The 17023-nt window shown below is 36.6% G+C and overlaps 1 protein-coding gene across 2 annotated transcripts in view; it reads left to right on the forward strand.

Annotated features, from left to right (window-relative positions):
* SEC63 (SEC63 homolog, protein translocation regulator) overlaps positions 1-17023 on the forward strand; it is a 62880-nt gene that overhangs the window by 33187 nt on the left and 12670 nt on the right. For both annotated transcript variants that reach the window (XM_050893601.1, XM_050893600.1), the window contains exons 9-13: positions 2506-2600; positions 5321-5453; positions 6621-6713; positions 13754-13908; positions 15718-15865. In XM_050893601.1, the coding sequence (XP_050749558.1) occupies positions 2506-2600; positions 5321-5453; positions 6621-6713; positions 13754-13908; positions 15718-15865 (624 nt within the window). The remainder of the gene's footprint in view (positions 1-2505; positions 2601-5320; positions 5454-6620; positions 6714-13753; positions 13909-15717; positions 15866-17023) is intronic.

Genomic DNA, 17023 nt, shown 5'->3' on the forward strand with positions numbered 1-17023 from the left:
GCTGGCATGGGCCTTAAGAATTAGCATGGTACTAGTTAGTTCTAGATTGGATTTTACTAGATTGTATGCTCAGAACAATTGAAAAGCAGAATAAAAAAACCCCCAAAAACCCTCTAAAAAGGGTTCATAAATATATTCTCTTACTCCTTTGAATTGCACTGTTGTTCAGCTTTAGATTTGCTGGAAGATTGCTGGAAGCATCTGCTCTTGATGGTACATCCCTTTCCTACTGAACAGAAATGCTTTGCAGATAATCCAAGAGGTCTAGGAGATAAAAGTATGGAAATACATTCACTTTCTAGTCACAGCACACATGGATTTATGTGTGTTGGATTAATTCAGACCAGTTTATGCTCTCCACCTTGTGATACTCTTATGCTTTTTCCCCCTCTCCAAACAGCTAGGTGAGAAAGGAGGAATGGGAGAGTAGGTGAGACTTCTTTAGAAGTTTAGGGAGATCACTGCAAACCTGTTCTCTTCTTTCTCCAAACTTGTTGCCAACAGTAGATTATTTCATGTTGAACCTTGCTCAGAGCCATAGCTTTGAGGCTTGCCTTGTCTCTCCTACAGATTGGTTAAAAAGTTAACCCTACGTTTAAGTGGCCTTATTTAAGGACTTAACACTTTCAGGAAGTCCTGGGGTCAGAGGCAGGTCAGGTTTTTCCACTGAGGTCTGTTGTGCTGTCTGAATGAAAAATGAGGCGCAGCCGAGATGGCTTAGACAAACCACACAGTGCTCAGGTAAGGCTTTTGCTTGGTTGTGAATTCCACAGTGGTGAGGTACCAGTGCCAAAACTCAAGGCTTAAGCCTGTGCAGATGTAATCAAACCGGGCTAGGGAAACAGTGAGACAAATCTGCATGACTTGCCTTGTGTTAGATATTTTTTTAGGTTTCAAGACAAATGAGTTTATAAAACTTCCTTTCTTGCTGATCCACAATTGTGGATCTTAATAGGAAAGTATTTATAGTTGTCTGAAACTCTTTGATATGCTCTGCTCAGGAAGTAAATAGATAATTGAGAACGGAAATGAAAATTAATGCTCAGGGAACTTGACTAATTGTTAGTAGGTGGAATTCACTGAGCACTGCAAGTACGCAAAAATCACTTTGACTTGCTCAGAAGAGAACTTGCTCAGAATTTAAGAATGAAGCTTGAGTAACTATTGCTGAAAAAGTTATTTCAACTGGAGCAAATGATGGGGTGAGCTTTCTTTTATTGTCTGTGGATGAGGAGTCTGATATGTTCATGAGCAGGAAGCTCGTAATGGGGCTAAAATACCCCATTGTGTACATCTTTCATCTTCATTACACAACAGAATATTTTGGAGTAGTATGGATTTTCCTAATCACATTAGCAAAAGAGCAGTCCATCATCTTCATGGGATTTGTTTGCAGGGGTATTTATTGAACAGCTTTTCTAATAATGAAAAGAATTTTTTTTTGTGAATTTTCAATGCTGACTGAACAGAAAATTGAGTTGAAATTTTATCCTTCCCACCTGCCCCTCCAGTACACACATTGTGGTGCCTGCTGCAGGCACAGGAATTGCTGAGAGGAATGGTTCTGTGAGCATGCAGAAGTAGTCAAACTGCTGTGCAGTGACATCTGCCAGTCCTAAAGAAGCCTAACTATGTTTTTGTGAAGACGTTTAGGGTCAAATGCTGGACATGATGCCATAAAAAATGGAGCCTTAAGCGATCTCTTTTGCCTTGTGCCAGGCATTCGTTCTTGCCTCCTTTGCCCTGTGCCAGTATTAACTGATCGACTAATAGAGAACATGGATATTCATGGCTGTTGGGGGAAGAGTGGGAATAAGTTTTATGGCTGAGGGTTCTGAAGAAATCACTGTGCTGGTTTTGGCTGGGATAGAGTTAATTTTCTTCATAGTAGCTAGTATGAGGCTATGTTTTGGATCTGTGCTGGAAACAGTGTTGATAACACAGGGATGTTTTAGTTACTGCTGAGCAGTGCTTGCACAGAGTCAAGGCCTTTGCTGCTTCTCACCCCACCCCACCAGTGAGTAGGCTGGGGGTGCACAAGAAGCTGGGAGGGGACACAGCTGGGACAGCTGACCCCAGCTGACCAAAGGGATATTCCATGCCATATGACGTCATGCTCAGCATAGAAAGCTGGGGGAAGAAGAAGGAAGGGGGGGACGTTCGGAGCAATGGCGTTTGCCTTCCCAAGTCACCGTTACACGTGATGGAGCCCTGCTTTCCTGGAGATGGCTGAACACTTGCCTGCCCATGGGAAGCAGTGAATGAATTCCTTGTTTTGCTTTGCTTGCATGTGTGACTTTTGCTTTGCCTATTAAACTGTCTTTATCTCAATGCACAGGTTTTCTCACCTTTACTCTTCTGGTTCTCTCCCCCATCCCACTGGGGGAGGAGTGAGCGAGCGTCTGCGTGGTGCTTAGTTGCTGGCTGTGGTTAAACCATGACAATCACTCAGTGGCACAGGATGTTGCTGACATTTTCTCTGTCTGTCTCCAATTATCTTTGCAGGGCTTATCATGGTTTTAGCAGGGGCATCTGAATTTGATCCTCAGTACAATAAAGATGCTACGAGCAGACCAGCAGACAACATTCAGATACCACAGGTTAGTTATATCAAGAGATGTTTTATAAGTAACTGGCCCCTTCAAGGGAAGAGGGAGATGGTGCTTCTAGGTGACCAGCTGACAGAATCCAAGTTCTCAAGGCATTAATTTTGTTGAGATGCAACTGTATCCCTTCAGAAGTAGGAATTAGAAGCTAAACTTGATTTAATTTTTTTAAAAGAAAAGATAACGTTAATTGGTGATAATGCTTAGCTTAAATGGAATCTGTTTAGTATATAGACTGCTGGGCTGAGGTTTTGGGGAAGGGTAGACTGAATAGGGAATTAGTGTCAGTCCTTACAAATTTTGAGTATAGCTATAAGGAGGTGATCACCATTTGGTAAAGTTCTTTTAAATCATTAACACAGATCTGGTTAAATATGTTTAGTACTGAAATACAATTATTATCTGATGTCTGAATTAATAATGTCTTTAAATATTATAAAGAGTCCTCCATGAATGTCTGTTACCCTCTGGTTGCCTTTTATTTTCATTTGCACTCAGTCTTCCCAACAGGGATGCTGTAATGCATACTGTTGCAAATAATTATTGCTAGCAGAGTTTTAGGAGGTCTTACTTATCAGAAACTAACACTTTGGTTTTAAGAAGTTTAAAGCACAGTATACAAAATGCTCCAATGAAAATGTTTCGAGTTTGCAAAATGAGGGAGGGTAGTCTCACAGATTTAACCTTTGCATGCACACAATTGAATTTTCAAGTCGTAAACATACTTTCATGTCCTAAACGTAAAGAAAATAGACTGAGATACCTCTTAATTGTCTCTGTCTCTTTTACAAATTCTTTATCATCTTGTGGACTTTTAAGAGAAGGAATGAGAATTGTGGTTAGATGAGGTTTTTCAGCAGTGGGAGCACATGACTGGAAAAGATCACCTTGATCATCAGTTCTTCTCCCGTGCTGTTGCAAGCATTGGCATTGTGTAAGCCCTTTATATTTTGTCATTCTTTATTTAAAAGGCAGTCAAGCCTCCTGTAACCATATCCTACTGAGAAGCTGTTCCAGAACTTGCTGTTCTAGTGTTTAAGAGTCTTGTTTGCGACCAATTTATAGCCATGTTTTTTGTCATCGTTATTCTTGAGTCTAAATGATTCTTGCTGTCTATATCCTTAATGCATTTATAGACAGAAGCAATAGTCCCTTTGTTCTCTTTTTGTCTTGATTTTGCTAAACGAGAAAAGCTTCTGTCTTTTAATCCCCTCTTTCTCAAAAGGCTCTTCATTTCCCTCATGCTGCTACATGCTGAATGGGGTACTGTTCCCGGTTGATATATTTCTAAATTTTACATTATTTTTTATTTTATCTGCTCAGAATTCTCCACAGTATTCCATGTTAAGTCTTAGCAGGGCCTTAGTCGGTGGCACTACTATTCCTGTATTTCTGCAGGGAATAACTTTCAGCATACTGTTTTCCACAACTGTTTCATATGGTGCTTTAATACAACTAGTGTGGGATTGCTGAGTTTTCTGGATTTCTCTTGTCTTATATACCTCTATTTTCCAGCTAACAAGCTCCCATCTTTGAGCTGCAGTTCTTGTTAGTATGCAAGTGCATGACCTTATGTTTTATACTATTGGATTTTGTTCCGTTTCTAAAGGTCCAGTAATCAGTGTCATCTGTTTCTTTTTTTCTGTGTATATGGCAGTATAAGCCTCTGAAGCATCAATGCAGAAGGGTATTGCTAATAATTTTTGTTAGTGTATCTTGCTTTTGGGGCCATGATCATTGTTTCCATTTTTATTTCACTGTTTTATCATAAACCCAGTATCAATAGTTTTTATAAAGTTTTCTTATCAAAGTTTTACTCTTCTTGGTCTGGTGTTATACCAGGATGGGCATATAAGGAACTTCTTGTTAGAAGATCTTTTTCCAAGTGTAGGGAAAGACTGGTCAAAGGTCAGTATAGCCTGGCTGTTGATATCCTAACTTCCCTTTGTGGCTGGAGATTTTGGAACCTCAGTCTCTCCTCAGTGACTTGTTGACCTAAAAAGTGAAGCTTCTGGGCCATGTATTGATTCTTATAAACTGTGAGCTTCTGTTGCTCAGCTTTGCAGCCTCTCCCTCCAGGGTCTTCAACAAATTCAGGTGAGACACCTGTTTGAACTGTGTGTCTTGGTCTAGTCAGGATCAAGATAGGTCATCCTGAATAAAGAATACCACGTTTTTTCAAGTTGGTGCTTTTTATAAATAAGTTAAAATACTTGCTCTTCAGCCTACCAGGGAGTTCAGGCTTATAAGCCTCCTTCCTGTGAAACTTGAGACTATTTCTGAGAAAGTTGGCTAGGTCTTAAATGGGTGAAAGGTCTCAAGATGATGCTGTTGCTAGTGCATATTGAGTTTAATGTAAGTACAGTAGAAATATGGTTGAATCTAGTAAACCTTGGCAATAAAATCAGATTTTAAAAATATTTATCAATACAAATTTACTCAATACTATTCAAGGCAAGTTTCTTGTGTGTAAATCTTTACTTCCCCCCTCACCCCCACATTGAAACAAGGCATTTAAAGATACTTTTTGACTTTTTGGAGCTATGTTATGAATAAAAATGGCTAATGTTCATCTCTAGAGAACTTTCCAGGGAAAAGTTACTTAAAGGCTTGCTTTTGTGAATGTAACTTTTTTCCTTGTAAACTGTTCTCCTCCTGTATTTGTTTCTCTTTAGCACCAAAATAGCTATTTGTATTTAACTATTTTATTTTAGCTAATCAGAGAAATTGGTGGCATAAATTTAAAGAAGAATGAGCCTCCACTCACCTGCCCTTACAGCCTGAAAGCCAGAGTTCTGCTGTTGACTCATCTTGCCAGGATGAAAGTTCCTGAGGTCCTTGAAGAAGGTAATGGCTTCTCCCTTAATTGGATATTGTTGGAAACAGAGCAACACACTGCATGCTACAGTACTCATAAACATACTTTTTATCCATTAAAGAGTTGCGTGGATCTCTGCTGAATAATCTGTATGCAGCGTACTTAGTTTTTCAACTTTAATGACTCTCTAAAACATTTACTTAGCATTTTTTCATTCTCTTGATAGCCCTGTAATACTAATAGCCTAGGTTTTAATGCTTTTTGGCTGCAAATGTGACACTGATCTTTTTTTTTTTTTCTTTGTAATAGAATAACAAGTTAAACATGTGAAGTGTATTTGCTTTTCAGAGTAAAGAAATCAAAGATGACCATAATATTGCGCGCTCTAACATTTCCATTCATGGTTATTTTTGGAGTTTCCCCCCCCCCCACTGTGTAAAGCAAGGGTGACAGAATTAGAACTTTAAAATATCAGTTACATATGAGCTTCAGTTTTGTGTTTTGCAGTTTTTCATACTTGTAAATATACAAACTGAAATCTTTCTAAATGCAGTTCTTAAGTTTCAGCCATGAAACTCATTGTTTCTTAGGCTGACCAGCAAACTTGAGATGTTCTATATTTTAATGCAAATGAAAAAAAAACCCAAAGCAAACAAACAATGAAGATGCTTTGGTTCAAATTTTCCAGTTTCTTTCAAAAGAAAAATGATCAGTTTTAAATAGCCACTAAAAATACCTCCTCTTCCTTGCCACTTAGTTACTGTTTGTACTTAGAACTTCACAGATCTGTATTCAAAAGTAGTTAGTACTTTACAAATAATGTTTTTCCCAAAATTGGTGTTTCACTTAAAATTAAAAATGTGATTATCTGAAGAATTAATGCTATTTTAATAAGACTGGTAAATTGTCTGTGCCATCCTGTTGCTTTTTTAGATGGATCTAGTAAGTACTTCTTCATTTGGTGTGGAAGCTGCTTGTCTGGTACACAAAGTTTATGTTCCCGCTTAGTACTTACTCTTTCCTGTTTTGCTAGGGAATGTTACGGATGGATGTGTCGATGTGAATGAAGTGGTATTATCAATAATACAAGAATGAATAGAAGTGAAGACGACACCATTAAATGTTCAGTTCATGTAAACTGTCCCCTTTTTTCCTAATAGAAGTGCAGCATAATTGCAGCCAGTTCTGTCTTGCAGATCAGCAGTTTATCCTGAAAAAGAGTCCTGCACTACTTCAAGAAATGATTAATGTGATCTGCCAACTAATAATAATGGCTCGAAGCCGGGAAGGTAAGAAAAGAAACTGTATAATTAAAACCAGTAAATATGATTCTTCATTGCAATATTTCATAAAGTCTTTGGTTCTTGTGGGAAACTTAATCTGTGATATTTAGAAATGCCTAAATGTGCTTTTGCTCTTTTCACTGTAATGAGAGAGCACTCCATTTTGAAGATTGAAATGCTGCTGCTGCCGCCGCCGAGCCCTGCTCTGAAATCCTGAGTATCTGTGTTCACCTTGTAATTTTTGCAATTAAAAGTTTCTCCTTAAATGCAATTGAAAACCTTTTCTTAAAGATCTGGTCCATTTTTGGTAGCAAAGTACTTAGTGTAAGACACGTTGAACCTTGTGTTCATCTGTCTTTTAATTTGCACTTTTACAGTTCTTCCTCTTCTGTTATGAGTGTCACTTGTGTTTTGGCTCATTTCTTTGCCATCGTTTGTTTGCGTGTTGCTCATGTTTCTCCATTTCTGGTTCCTATGCTGTTGAGCCTGCTATGTAGGGTTTTTTTTTCCTGAACTTGTAGTGGCAGGTGCTTTGCTGTAATTGCCACAGAAATTACAATTTAATTGAAATGTAATATTGAAGCTTTTTTATTTTTACTGTAAAAAGACAATTATGCTGAAGATGGTTGCTTGCAGTGTAAAGAACAAAGACTTGGATCTCATTCTGTTATTGCAACAAACATAGGCAAGGCATTTTTTTTTTGTGCCAAACTGGAGACCATTTTGCTTGACATCAAATAATACTCATCGGTTCATCTTTACTAGACCAAAACTGCTTTGACAAGCATTGATAGCCTCCTAACAAGAATGTTTTTGGGGAAGATCTTTCCCAGCACTATTGCAAGTGGTGCTGGAAATTGTGCTCCATAACCTAATAAAGTATGAGAGAGGGAACGTGAGCAGATAAGGCTGTTGCATGCTGACTTACATGTTCTATTTTAGAAAGGAGTATTGATTGAGTATATTTCTATTTCTCTTTTAAACCTTGTCTTTACTAGTCTGTAAGACTGCTGGGGAGAAAACTTGAAACCTGGAAGGAAACAGTAGCCATATTTTTCATTGTAGAAATAATCTAATGTTAGGTGAAGATTACATTTATTAATGAGTATCGTACTAAGAGCTCAGCTGTGGATAGATATTGGATATGTTTTTGTGGATATTCTCCAGGCTTGCACTGTAACTAAATTGCAAAGATATCTCCAGTACAGATTGAAGATGAGGAAACTAGTGCTGTGAAACTTTACTAGTTTAATATTTTAATAATTTATTTCATAAAAAGCTAAGTAGCTGTTTTGGAAGTATTAGGTGGTTGTGTGTTTTTTTGTTGTTTTGGTTTTTTTTAAAGTTTTGCTAGCTCAGCAGGACCAAGTCCACATATTATAGCTAATTATGAAAAGTGCTTGAGTGAAGACATCTTTTTACTTGTTTATAAGCCCTTGCGTATGCCAAATATAGGTACGTCTTTTTTTTTTAATCTGGATAGGTTTTTTTAAATAAAAATACTTCAGACCTCTAGAAGATGTCTTTTAAGATGGCCTATATATATATTAGTCAACTAGCAAACACTTGTTTTCACTTGTGCAGAATGAAACCAAAATAATACAGCCAGAAGCTTTTTTTGTGCAACAGAACTGGAAGTCTTTGAAAAATGAAAAACATCTATAGCTCTTCTCGTAAAAGCTGAAATAAGATACTTAAGAGTACATGATATACGTTACAACTCGAATGTCCTCCAAGTAGCTGTATTCTTCTCCTCTAGTTCTGTATGTACCTGAAGATACCTTTTTAATTTGACAGTAAAATAATTACTTATAGATGCAGTGTATTTAATAAAGTGCTTTGAAGTTCCAGAAAATTTAGGTTTCAGCTTAAATTAAAATTAAAAAAAAATCAAACAATATTTTGGAAGACAATAGTGTAAACTAATTTTCCATTTGCATGTGGAATGGAAGTGGTGGTTATTAAAAAACCAAATGTAAACAACCTCTACTACTAACAATTTCTAGAGATTTTCATGATCCCTGCCAACCTCAATGAGTCTGTGAAAGTGGATGAGAAATTATAGTTGTCATGTATGGCAGAAGTTACTTCCATTGATTTGGAAAAACTCAAAGTAGAAGTGTATCATAGGTATATTTGAAGATTTGTTTGGTATTTCTTTAGCAGGCTTTCTTAAAATTATTTCCAAAGTTCTAAAATGCCAGTATTCAGAAATTTGTACCAAACATTTCCTCTCGCTTCCATGCTGGTGCTCTCACACAAAGCATTAAAGGGAAGGTGGTACTGAACAGTTGCCCATCAGGCCAACAATAATGAATTTGAGGACTTGAAAGTAAACCATTTCAGAATTTTGATCTTTGATCTAAAGGAAAATCACCACTTTTGCTACTTATCCCTTAGCAAATTTAAAACATTGATCCTACTTTTGATGACCATACATGTAGAGAATATTTTTCCCCCTTGCTGACTATTGTTGGGAAACAACTGGAAATTGAAAAGGTGTCATTGGGGTTTTTTGGTGAGGTTTTTTTTTTAAGATAATGAATAAAATTAAAGTTAGATGTTGAAATTTTTGAGAGATTGTTTTGTTTAAGTTTGTGTATTTGTAATCTTAACATAATTTTAAGTAGCTTAAAACTTAACTACAGATGTTTCTGGGTTTAGTTCTAATTTTCACTTACATCAGCCTTGACATGGTACATAAAATTATCACATGCTTTAATTAGCCATAGATGTTCAGCAGTCCTGATCTGTGAAAATACAAAGATGACGGCATGCATTAATATTATCTAAAGAAATATTTTAGGGACAAATGTTGTTTTGTGAAACCTAAATTGATGGTGGGATGAGGAGTCTCATTTTGCGCTGCATTCATTTATGTCTTTCAAATATCCTGAATTATTATCATTATTATTTATTAGCTTAAAAAGCATACTTTGTAATCAAGTCTTTTGAGGAAAAGCACCTTGGATGAACCGTCAGAACATTGGCACTTCATTTTTCTAGTTAATTTTAAAAATATCCATATAACATTCAACTATTGGTCCAGTATCAGCTGTTCTTGAAGGAGATGCAAGAAGGACTGAGAAACACTAAGGACAGCACATCACAGAATGAGATTTATGAAGTTCTGCTGTCTGAGCCCTTCACAGGGACAAGCATCCTGCCTCCCCAGATAGCAAAAAGTGGTACCTCAGGCTGCTTATGCATTGCCATAAAAGCCATGGACACTGCCTTTCTTATCAAACCCCATTAGAAACAATCTGCCATGAAAGAATAAGTGTAGGTTTGGCATAAAAATTGTTTAATCATGGTTACTTCTTGATTTTTTTAATGGCTGTCATTCTTTGCATATGAGTTTGGATTTGTTACTATTTGGATTTGTTATTTGCAAGCAACAGTTTTAATTTGCTTTCATAAAAGCAAAATTGATAATATTTTCATTTCACTGCAGTCAGTTTTTAGTTACTGCTAAGCTTTTTCCAGCCTGGTGGAAAATGTGGCAATTGTGAGCTACCTTTGGATAAAATATCTTTTTACTCTCTTGCCTCATATCCACAAAGACTTCCTGTGTGACTTTGTTTTCACATGCAGCTCCCTGAAAATACGCTTTGCTTTGTGGCATCCCTTACTTGCATACATTGTTTTGTGATGATTAACTGGTAGTTGATAATCAGCAGGTCTAAATTATCTTAGTGGCTTCTTTGAGATCATTCTTAAGAATTATAAGTAGATAGCCGCCCTGCCAAGCGAGGTGTTTGCTGCCAAAAACATGGAATGTGCCCTAGTAACTGTCTGCAGAAAGGTTAGGCATCCGTTCAGCTGTCCAGTCAAAGTGCATTTCTTAATTCAGGTTGGAAGCTGCAGTGTAATGTAGAGGTTGTGGTTTGACCCAGGCGTATACCATTCCTTCACAAGCAACTATGATTTGCATTTAAATTTGTGATTGACTACTTTAATGTCATATGTTTTGGATGACTTTATGACCTTAGATTAAAGGTCGCCTTGTCTTGTGCACTTTGACAAGCAGAAGCTGTCAAAATATGTGCAGTAATGACATTCATTTTATGGTGGGGCAGTTGGGTGGTGTTAAAAGCTATACTGTCTCTCCTCAAATCCACTCTCGGGGAATACAAAGTCCTGTGTTATTTTCAGGAAACCAAAATAATATTCTCCAACTTCGTTAAATATTTTTCTACTGTCATATGGATGATGAGTCAACGCTTTAAGAAAGAGAAGAATTTCTACCCTGACTAGTGCTCTGTGGTCTCAAAGCTCTAGGTAAATTTCCTGCAAAAGCCAGTTTGTCAGAGAATATTTAGGATTCTTTTATTAACTTGGTTTGCAGTGTGGGTTGTTTTTAATTTAAAAAATCCTGTGACTTTCCTTAGCAGCAGCCAAAAAAATTACAGGGGAGGTGGAAGATAGGTAAGATAGAAAGTAAATTTTGTGCTGTTTAGTTGGGAGATTAATCTTTCCATTAATACTTACTGTCAGAGGGCTGGAGCACCTCTCCTATGAAGACAGGCTGAGAGAGTTGAGGTTATTCAGCCTGGAGAAGAGAAGACTCGAGGGAGACCTTATAGTGGCCTTCCAGTACCTAAAGGGGGCCTACAAGAAAGCTGCAGAGGGACTTTTTACAAGGGCATGTAGTGATAGGACAAGAGGGTAATGGCCCTAAACTGAAAGAGGGTAGATTGAGATTAGATGTAGGGACGACATTCTTTACTGTGAGGGTGGTGAGGCACTGGAACAGGTTGGCCAGAGAGGTTGTGGATGCCCCCTCCCTGGAAGTGTTCAAGGCCAGGTTGGATGGGGCTTTGAGCAACCTGGTCTAGTGGAAGGTATTCCTGCCTGTGGCACTGGGGTTGGAACTAGATGATCTTTAAGGTTCCTTCCAACCCAAACCATTCTATGATTCTATGATTTTATTTTCTTTTTTTTTTTTTTTGAAAGGTAGAAGTTACATCTTTGTTACTTATCAGTGTGCCTGGATAGTTCCATTCATGTGTTATTGTTCTCTTTGCATTGTGTATAATCTTCACAGTATTTATTAATATACTGGGTTAAAAAAAAAAAGTAAGTCCTGCCATGTAATTTAATTTGATAGCTGATTATATTTATAGGTTGGTGTAATTAATGAAGAAACAGGCCATTTGAAGGGAGAGGGACAGGTGGAGCGAGGTGATGGAGTGATCTTTCATTGGCATTTAACATGCCCTAGTAGCTGCTCATAAATTTGCAGCAAGGTAGTGGTGTAAAGGAAGGAGAAAACATACTGAAGACACCAAATTTGGGTTTTTTTGGTCAGATTTATTACCTTTTCATATTTCCTCTGTAAAATGTTTTAAAATTAACTTAAAGTTGCTTTTTATCAAAATACATGGCCATTGGCACTTAAAAAAACCATTCAGCAATTTTGGCTTTGGTACCCTTTTGGTCAGGTGCAGGTTGCAGCCTGTCTGCCTTCTCCCCCAGGTGTAAGTAAACCTGCTTTTATCCACATCTCTAATTGCCTTGATGGTGTGGTAAGCTTGATCACACAGCCCTAGCAGAGCAGGCATATTCCTTCTGACCATCTGTCTAATCAATTTATTGAAAGACCCCTCTATGCCCTGTTGTAGTGTCCCAAATATACCAACACCAGCCAAATATGTCCATACCAAATACATATATTTGTATACATATATATTTGTGTATGTACACACACAGGTATTTGTATTGATACTTGTTTTTATATGTTTATATGCAGAATATACCTGTAACAGTCAAGGTAATCAAAGGTTGATTGTTTCTCAGAAAAAGTTTTGAAGTATAGGAAAATACATATATTGATTCTTAAATAAAATGACAGGCGTCATAAATTACAAGTGCCTTCTGTAATACATGTTTAAAACTGCCTTCAGTTCTTTCATATGCCATAAACGAGTTCAGAAAAAGATTTAAGTAGCTTAAATTCTTCTTGGCTCTCTGAAGAGGATCTAACTTATTTTTCTGTTTCACAGTAAAGTATATATAGAGTGACCCAAACATTGCCAATTCTGGACTTGCAGCAACTCTTGAGCTGCGGGAGAATTCTGAAATGAGTTTTCTAAACAGGGTTTTGAGAAGTCTTATTTATGAATGGATGGTTGTCTGACAAAGTTAAATAGCAGTATGTGGAAATCTGTCTGCTTTGCTTTTTCATTTCTTTGCAGACATGATGAAGAGTATTAAATGACTGTTGGTTTGTTTTTTTTTTACTTTTGCTCTGTTCTGGTTAAGACTTTCTCCTTGTCTATCTTAGTCATTTTAATTATGTAGAGTGTATACTTTTTATACTTTAAAATATTAAAGGAATTATAGGTAATTTCTAAAAGAAAAGTCAAATAGGTGTTTGCTCAGACACCCCTTTTAACCTTTAGGTTTACTTGCAAAAGCCATGCCTTTGATATTTTTACAGCTATTCTTACTGCCTTCTAACATAATATAACATGCTCTGCTTAGCTTCAGTTATACCTACAGTTTTTTCTTGCATGTAATAGGCTGCTACCTTTATGTTCATCTCTCGATGAAAATCTTATAAATAATGTATTATGTCATAAAAGATTAATGTTTAATGATAAACTATATTTAATGATATGCTTACAAAGTAGAGGTAAACATGTTATACACACACATATATATACATAAAATATACAAATTTAAAACAAGTTGGTTTTGATGCTGCCTTTTTTTTTTAAACCTAAAAGGTGGAGTTTTTGTCTATAATAATTGCATAGATACATTGTGCTGTTGTTCCCTGAGACAATGTTAGATGGAAGTCTTTCCCTTTCTTCATGTTCAGCTGTGATAGCCTAAATAGAGGGAAGAAAATGTCTGCGGAGCTGTGTGACTGCAGTGAGAGTAAAAAGGCTGCCTGGTTAATTATGCTGAACATTTTAAGATGCCTCTTTCTTTTGCTTGGTTGACTGAAAAGAAGGTTTTCTGTAGTCTATAATACAAGTATACATTGTAAAAGTGCAAGAACAAAAAAAATTGATGTCATCTGTGTCATTCTCCCCAAGAAAGGGAGTTCCGTGCTCCATCTTTGGGATCTTTGGAAAATTGCATGAAGCTTTCCCAGATGACTGTCCAGGGACTTCAACAGTTCAAGTCTCCCCTTTTGCAGCTGCCTCACATTGAAGAGGACAATCTTAGGCGAGTCTCCAATCATAAAAAGGTATAAAACTACAAATGATACTTGGTAATTTCTTAAAACACTTTCTGTTACTTCTTTTACCTGCTTGCCTATAAGGAAGCAAGGTCATGAATTAACTAAGCGAATAAAAATATATTTATTTTTCAGGAATTCAGTACAATACTTCCTAGATGGTCTGTGTGCTTTTTGTTTCTTTAAAGTCCACCTCAGTTAGGAGGTGGGAATTCAGATTAGAGATCTGATAAGTATAAAAGTGTAAAAGATCAGTCTATGTTGGCCTCACAAACAGAAGAAACAGAATTTCTTTCTTATTACAGAGTACTATCTCCTATTTAATATTTTTCCAGAGTGTGGCTGGAATATCCTACTAGGACTTTTTTTTGGGGGGTTGTTTGGCTTTACATCATTCTTAATCTAGTTTGATAGAAAATATATTTGGAAGGTAGCACAGAGGAGTTCATAAAAGGAAAAAAATTACTGTGGGAAGTATTTCAGGTTTTGTGATCCTTTATGTATGAAAGAGGATGCTCTATAAAGCTCTTGCTATATAGTCGTAATTGGATAAGTGTTGGTATTTGTAGAATTTAAGGACAAAAAAGAATAGTGTTGTCTGAATACCTGCATATGTTTCTTCACTCTGTTTCACTGACTGTCTCTGTATTCAAACCTGCTTGTTTGTTTGACTGTAGTGTATCTTCTAGGAATGCCTGGTTAGAAACAGGCAGTTATCTTCTAGTAGAAGCTCTTGACTTTTCTGATAGTCTTATTAAAATGGTTAGTTTGGATCAGTCTTAAAAATATTCTTTTTATCTAATGGAAGTTTTGTTTAGCTTTAACTACAGCCTTAGGGGGTGTTTAAATGCTTCTGTGTTACTGTGACGATAAAGAGTTCTTAAGTACTGCATTTTTTTAATCCACTTTGAAGATGCTTGTTCATCAGATAGTCAAGTAGTCTTTTCCTTTGGATGAAGTTAGAGAATCATTCTCTTGCAGGTATCATCAAACACTTACTTTTCTTAATCCAGCCCTAAACTACAGGGAGCATACAAAAAAGTATGCAATTTTACATGTATTTTTTGACGTGCAGTGTAACTAAGTACAAAAAATCAACAATTTGGCTATCTCATAATCCCACCTGTCCTTCCCCTGAAAGAGGGTAGAGACCAATTTATTAGGCTTCTTTGTACAGGATTCCCATGCACTGAGCTCTTAAAAAATACAGTCCCCTAGATTGGAGGTATGATCAGTCTACCTGGATGCATGAAGTTGTTTTTAATAAAATACGTACATTTATAATGGTGAGGTAGTCACGTGTTCAGACAAATCTGTGTTTGTTTTATCCTTTTAGTTCTGCTCTGCAGATCTTAAAAGGAGTGGTTTTAGATTTGTTTGCAGTTCAGTATGGAGGAAAAAAAGTAACTTATACTTACTTGTTCCTGCTAATATAAATATCAAAGCACTGAAGTACTCTATCTAAATAAAGAACCCGATTAGTAAGATTTCTTGGCTCAGCTTTCTGAAAAAGCTGGCTGAAATAATAGTTTTATAAGAAATGTATCCAGTTTCTAAGGGGTGACATACTAAAGAACACACCAATGTTCAAAGCAGTGCTATTTAGTAGGTTCAAATGCAACCTCTTTGTTTTATTGTTTCTCAAAACACATGCTTGCTAGTTTCCTAAAGTATGTTTTTTTTTATAAGAACAAATCAAATGGTGTGTATGTATTAGTAACGTGGGGACACAAGTGATGTATTATCAAGAGTTTATTTGTGGACTGTGTTCTCTGCTACCATGCGACTTCCTTTTTTCTTTTTTTTTTTTTTATTCAGTATAAAATCAAAAGTATTCAGGATTTGGTGAGTTTGAAAGGTTCTGATCGTCGCAATTTACTGCACTTCCTAGAAGATAAGAAATATGATGAAGTTATGGCTGTCCTTGGCAGCTTTCCGTATGTCACTATGGATATAAAACCACAGGGTGAGTGGGAGGTCCTTTTGTTCTGTATATGTCACTCTTCTGACATTTTGATAGTCTGTTGGCAGTAAGCTTTTGGAGGACGCTGAAACACAACTCACTGTTATTTATGTGACCTGGAAATGACATACTTTTTTGAGTGGCGGGCTCTTGTACATGAGATTTATAGTCCGAGGAGATAAAGTACATTTGAAACATTTCACAGATTCCCAAGCCAGCAGTAGTTTCTCCTACAGGAGCTTATCTGATATTTCATCTGTTGATTTAATATTTCATGAGCCGTGTGGAATTCTGGTTGAAATACCACTTTTATTAGCTATCTTAAAAAGTTGTGCTTATTCCAGAATTTATGCTCAGCTTACTCCAGCATGGAGAGTCCTTTGTGAGATTTTGAGTTGGAGACCCTGAGGACTAAATATTCATGGGTTCCTTTGTGATAATCCTTGTACAGTTTTTATATCTGGCAGAATTTGTCCATGCTGTGCTTAGCTACCTTTTGTGTGCACTGTTTCAGTGAGTGTATAATGCTCTTCCTCTCTGAAGATTAGGTATATCGTTAAGCAGTTCCGGTTAGGCAGCCTTTCAGTGGAAAGTGAATTGGTTCTGCGGTCTCTTTTCCTTTGTAGAAGATCAGTACTAGTAAATGTGAGATATTTGAAAGGTTGTTCTAATACTTGTTTTTAATTTATATTGTTACTGTAGTTACAATAATCAAATTCAAAATGTGATATGTAGTTTGGGTAGCCTAATTTGTAATTTGGCTTATGCATAGTCCTCTGCGAGAAGCAAATGTTAATGGAAATATCTGTTAAGGAAGCAAATGTCTGTTAATCTTGGTATTTCTAAATGTTGTTTATGTGTGGTTTTTAAAACAAACAAACAAAAGACTTTATCTCATTGTAGCACAGGATTGTACACAGTCCTGTTAATCTGCTTAAAATTCAGTCTTGGAGTACCTTCCCATATTTTGGCAAGCAACCCTTTTCTGCCTATAGTCTTCATTTGTCACACAATTGTACTCAGCTGTGGTATGGAGGATTAAACAATGCATATGCTTTTCTGTTTAGCTCAGTATTACCATTATATAAAATATATCTGTAAAACTAGTGAATAGTAAAACTGCTTTCTTGGGGGGGTGGGGGGGTGGTGGAATTTCTACAC

This window comes from Gymnogyps californianus, chromosome 3 (genome assembly GCF_018139145.2).
Source record: "Gymnogyps californianus isolate 813 chromosome 3, ASM1813914v2, whole genome shotgun sequence".
NCBI lineage: Eukaryota > Metazoa > Chordata > Aves > Accipitriformes > Cathartidae > Gymnogyps > Gymnogyps californianus.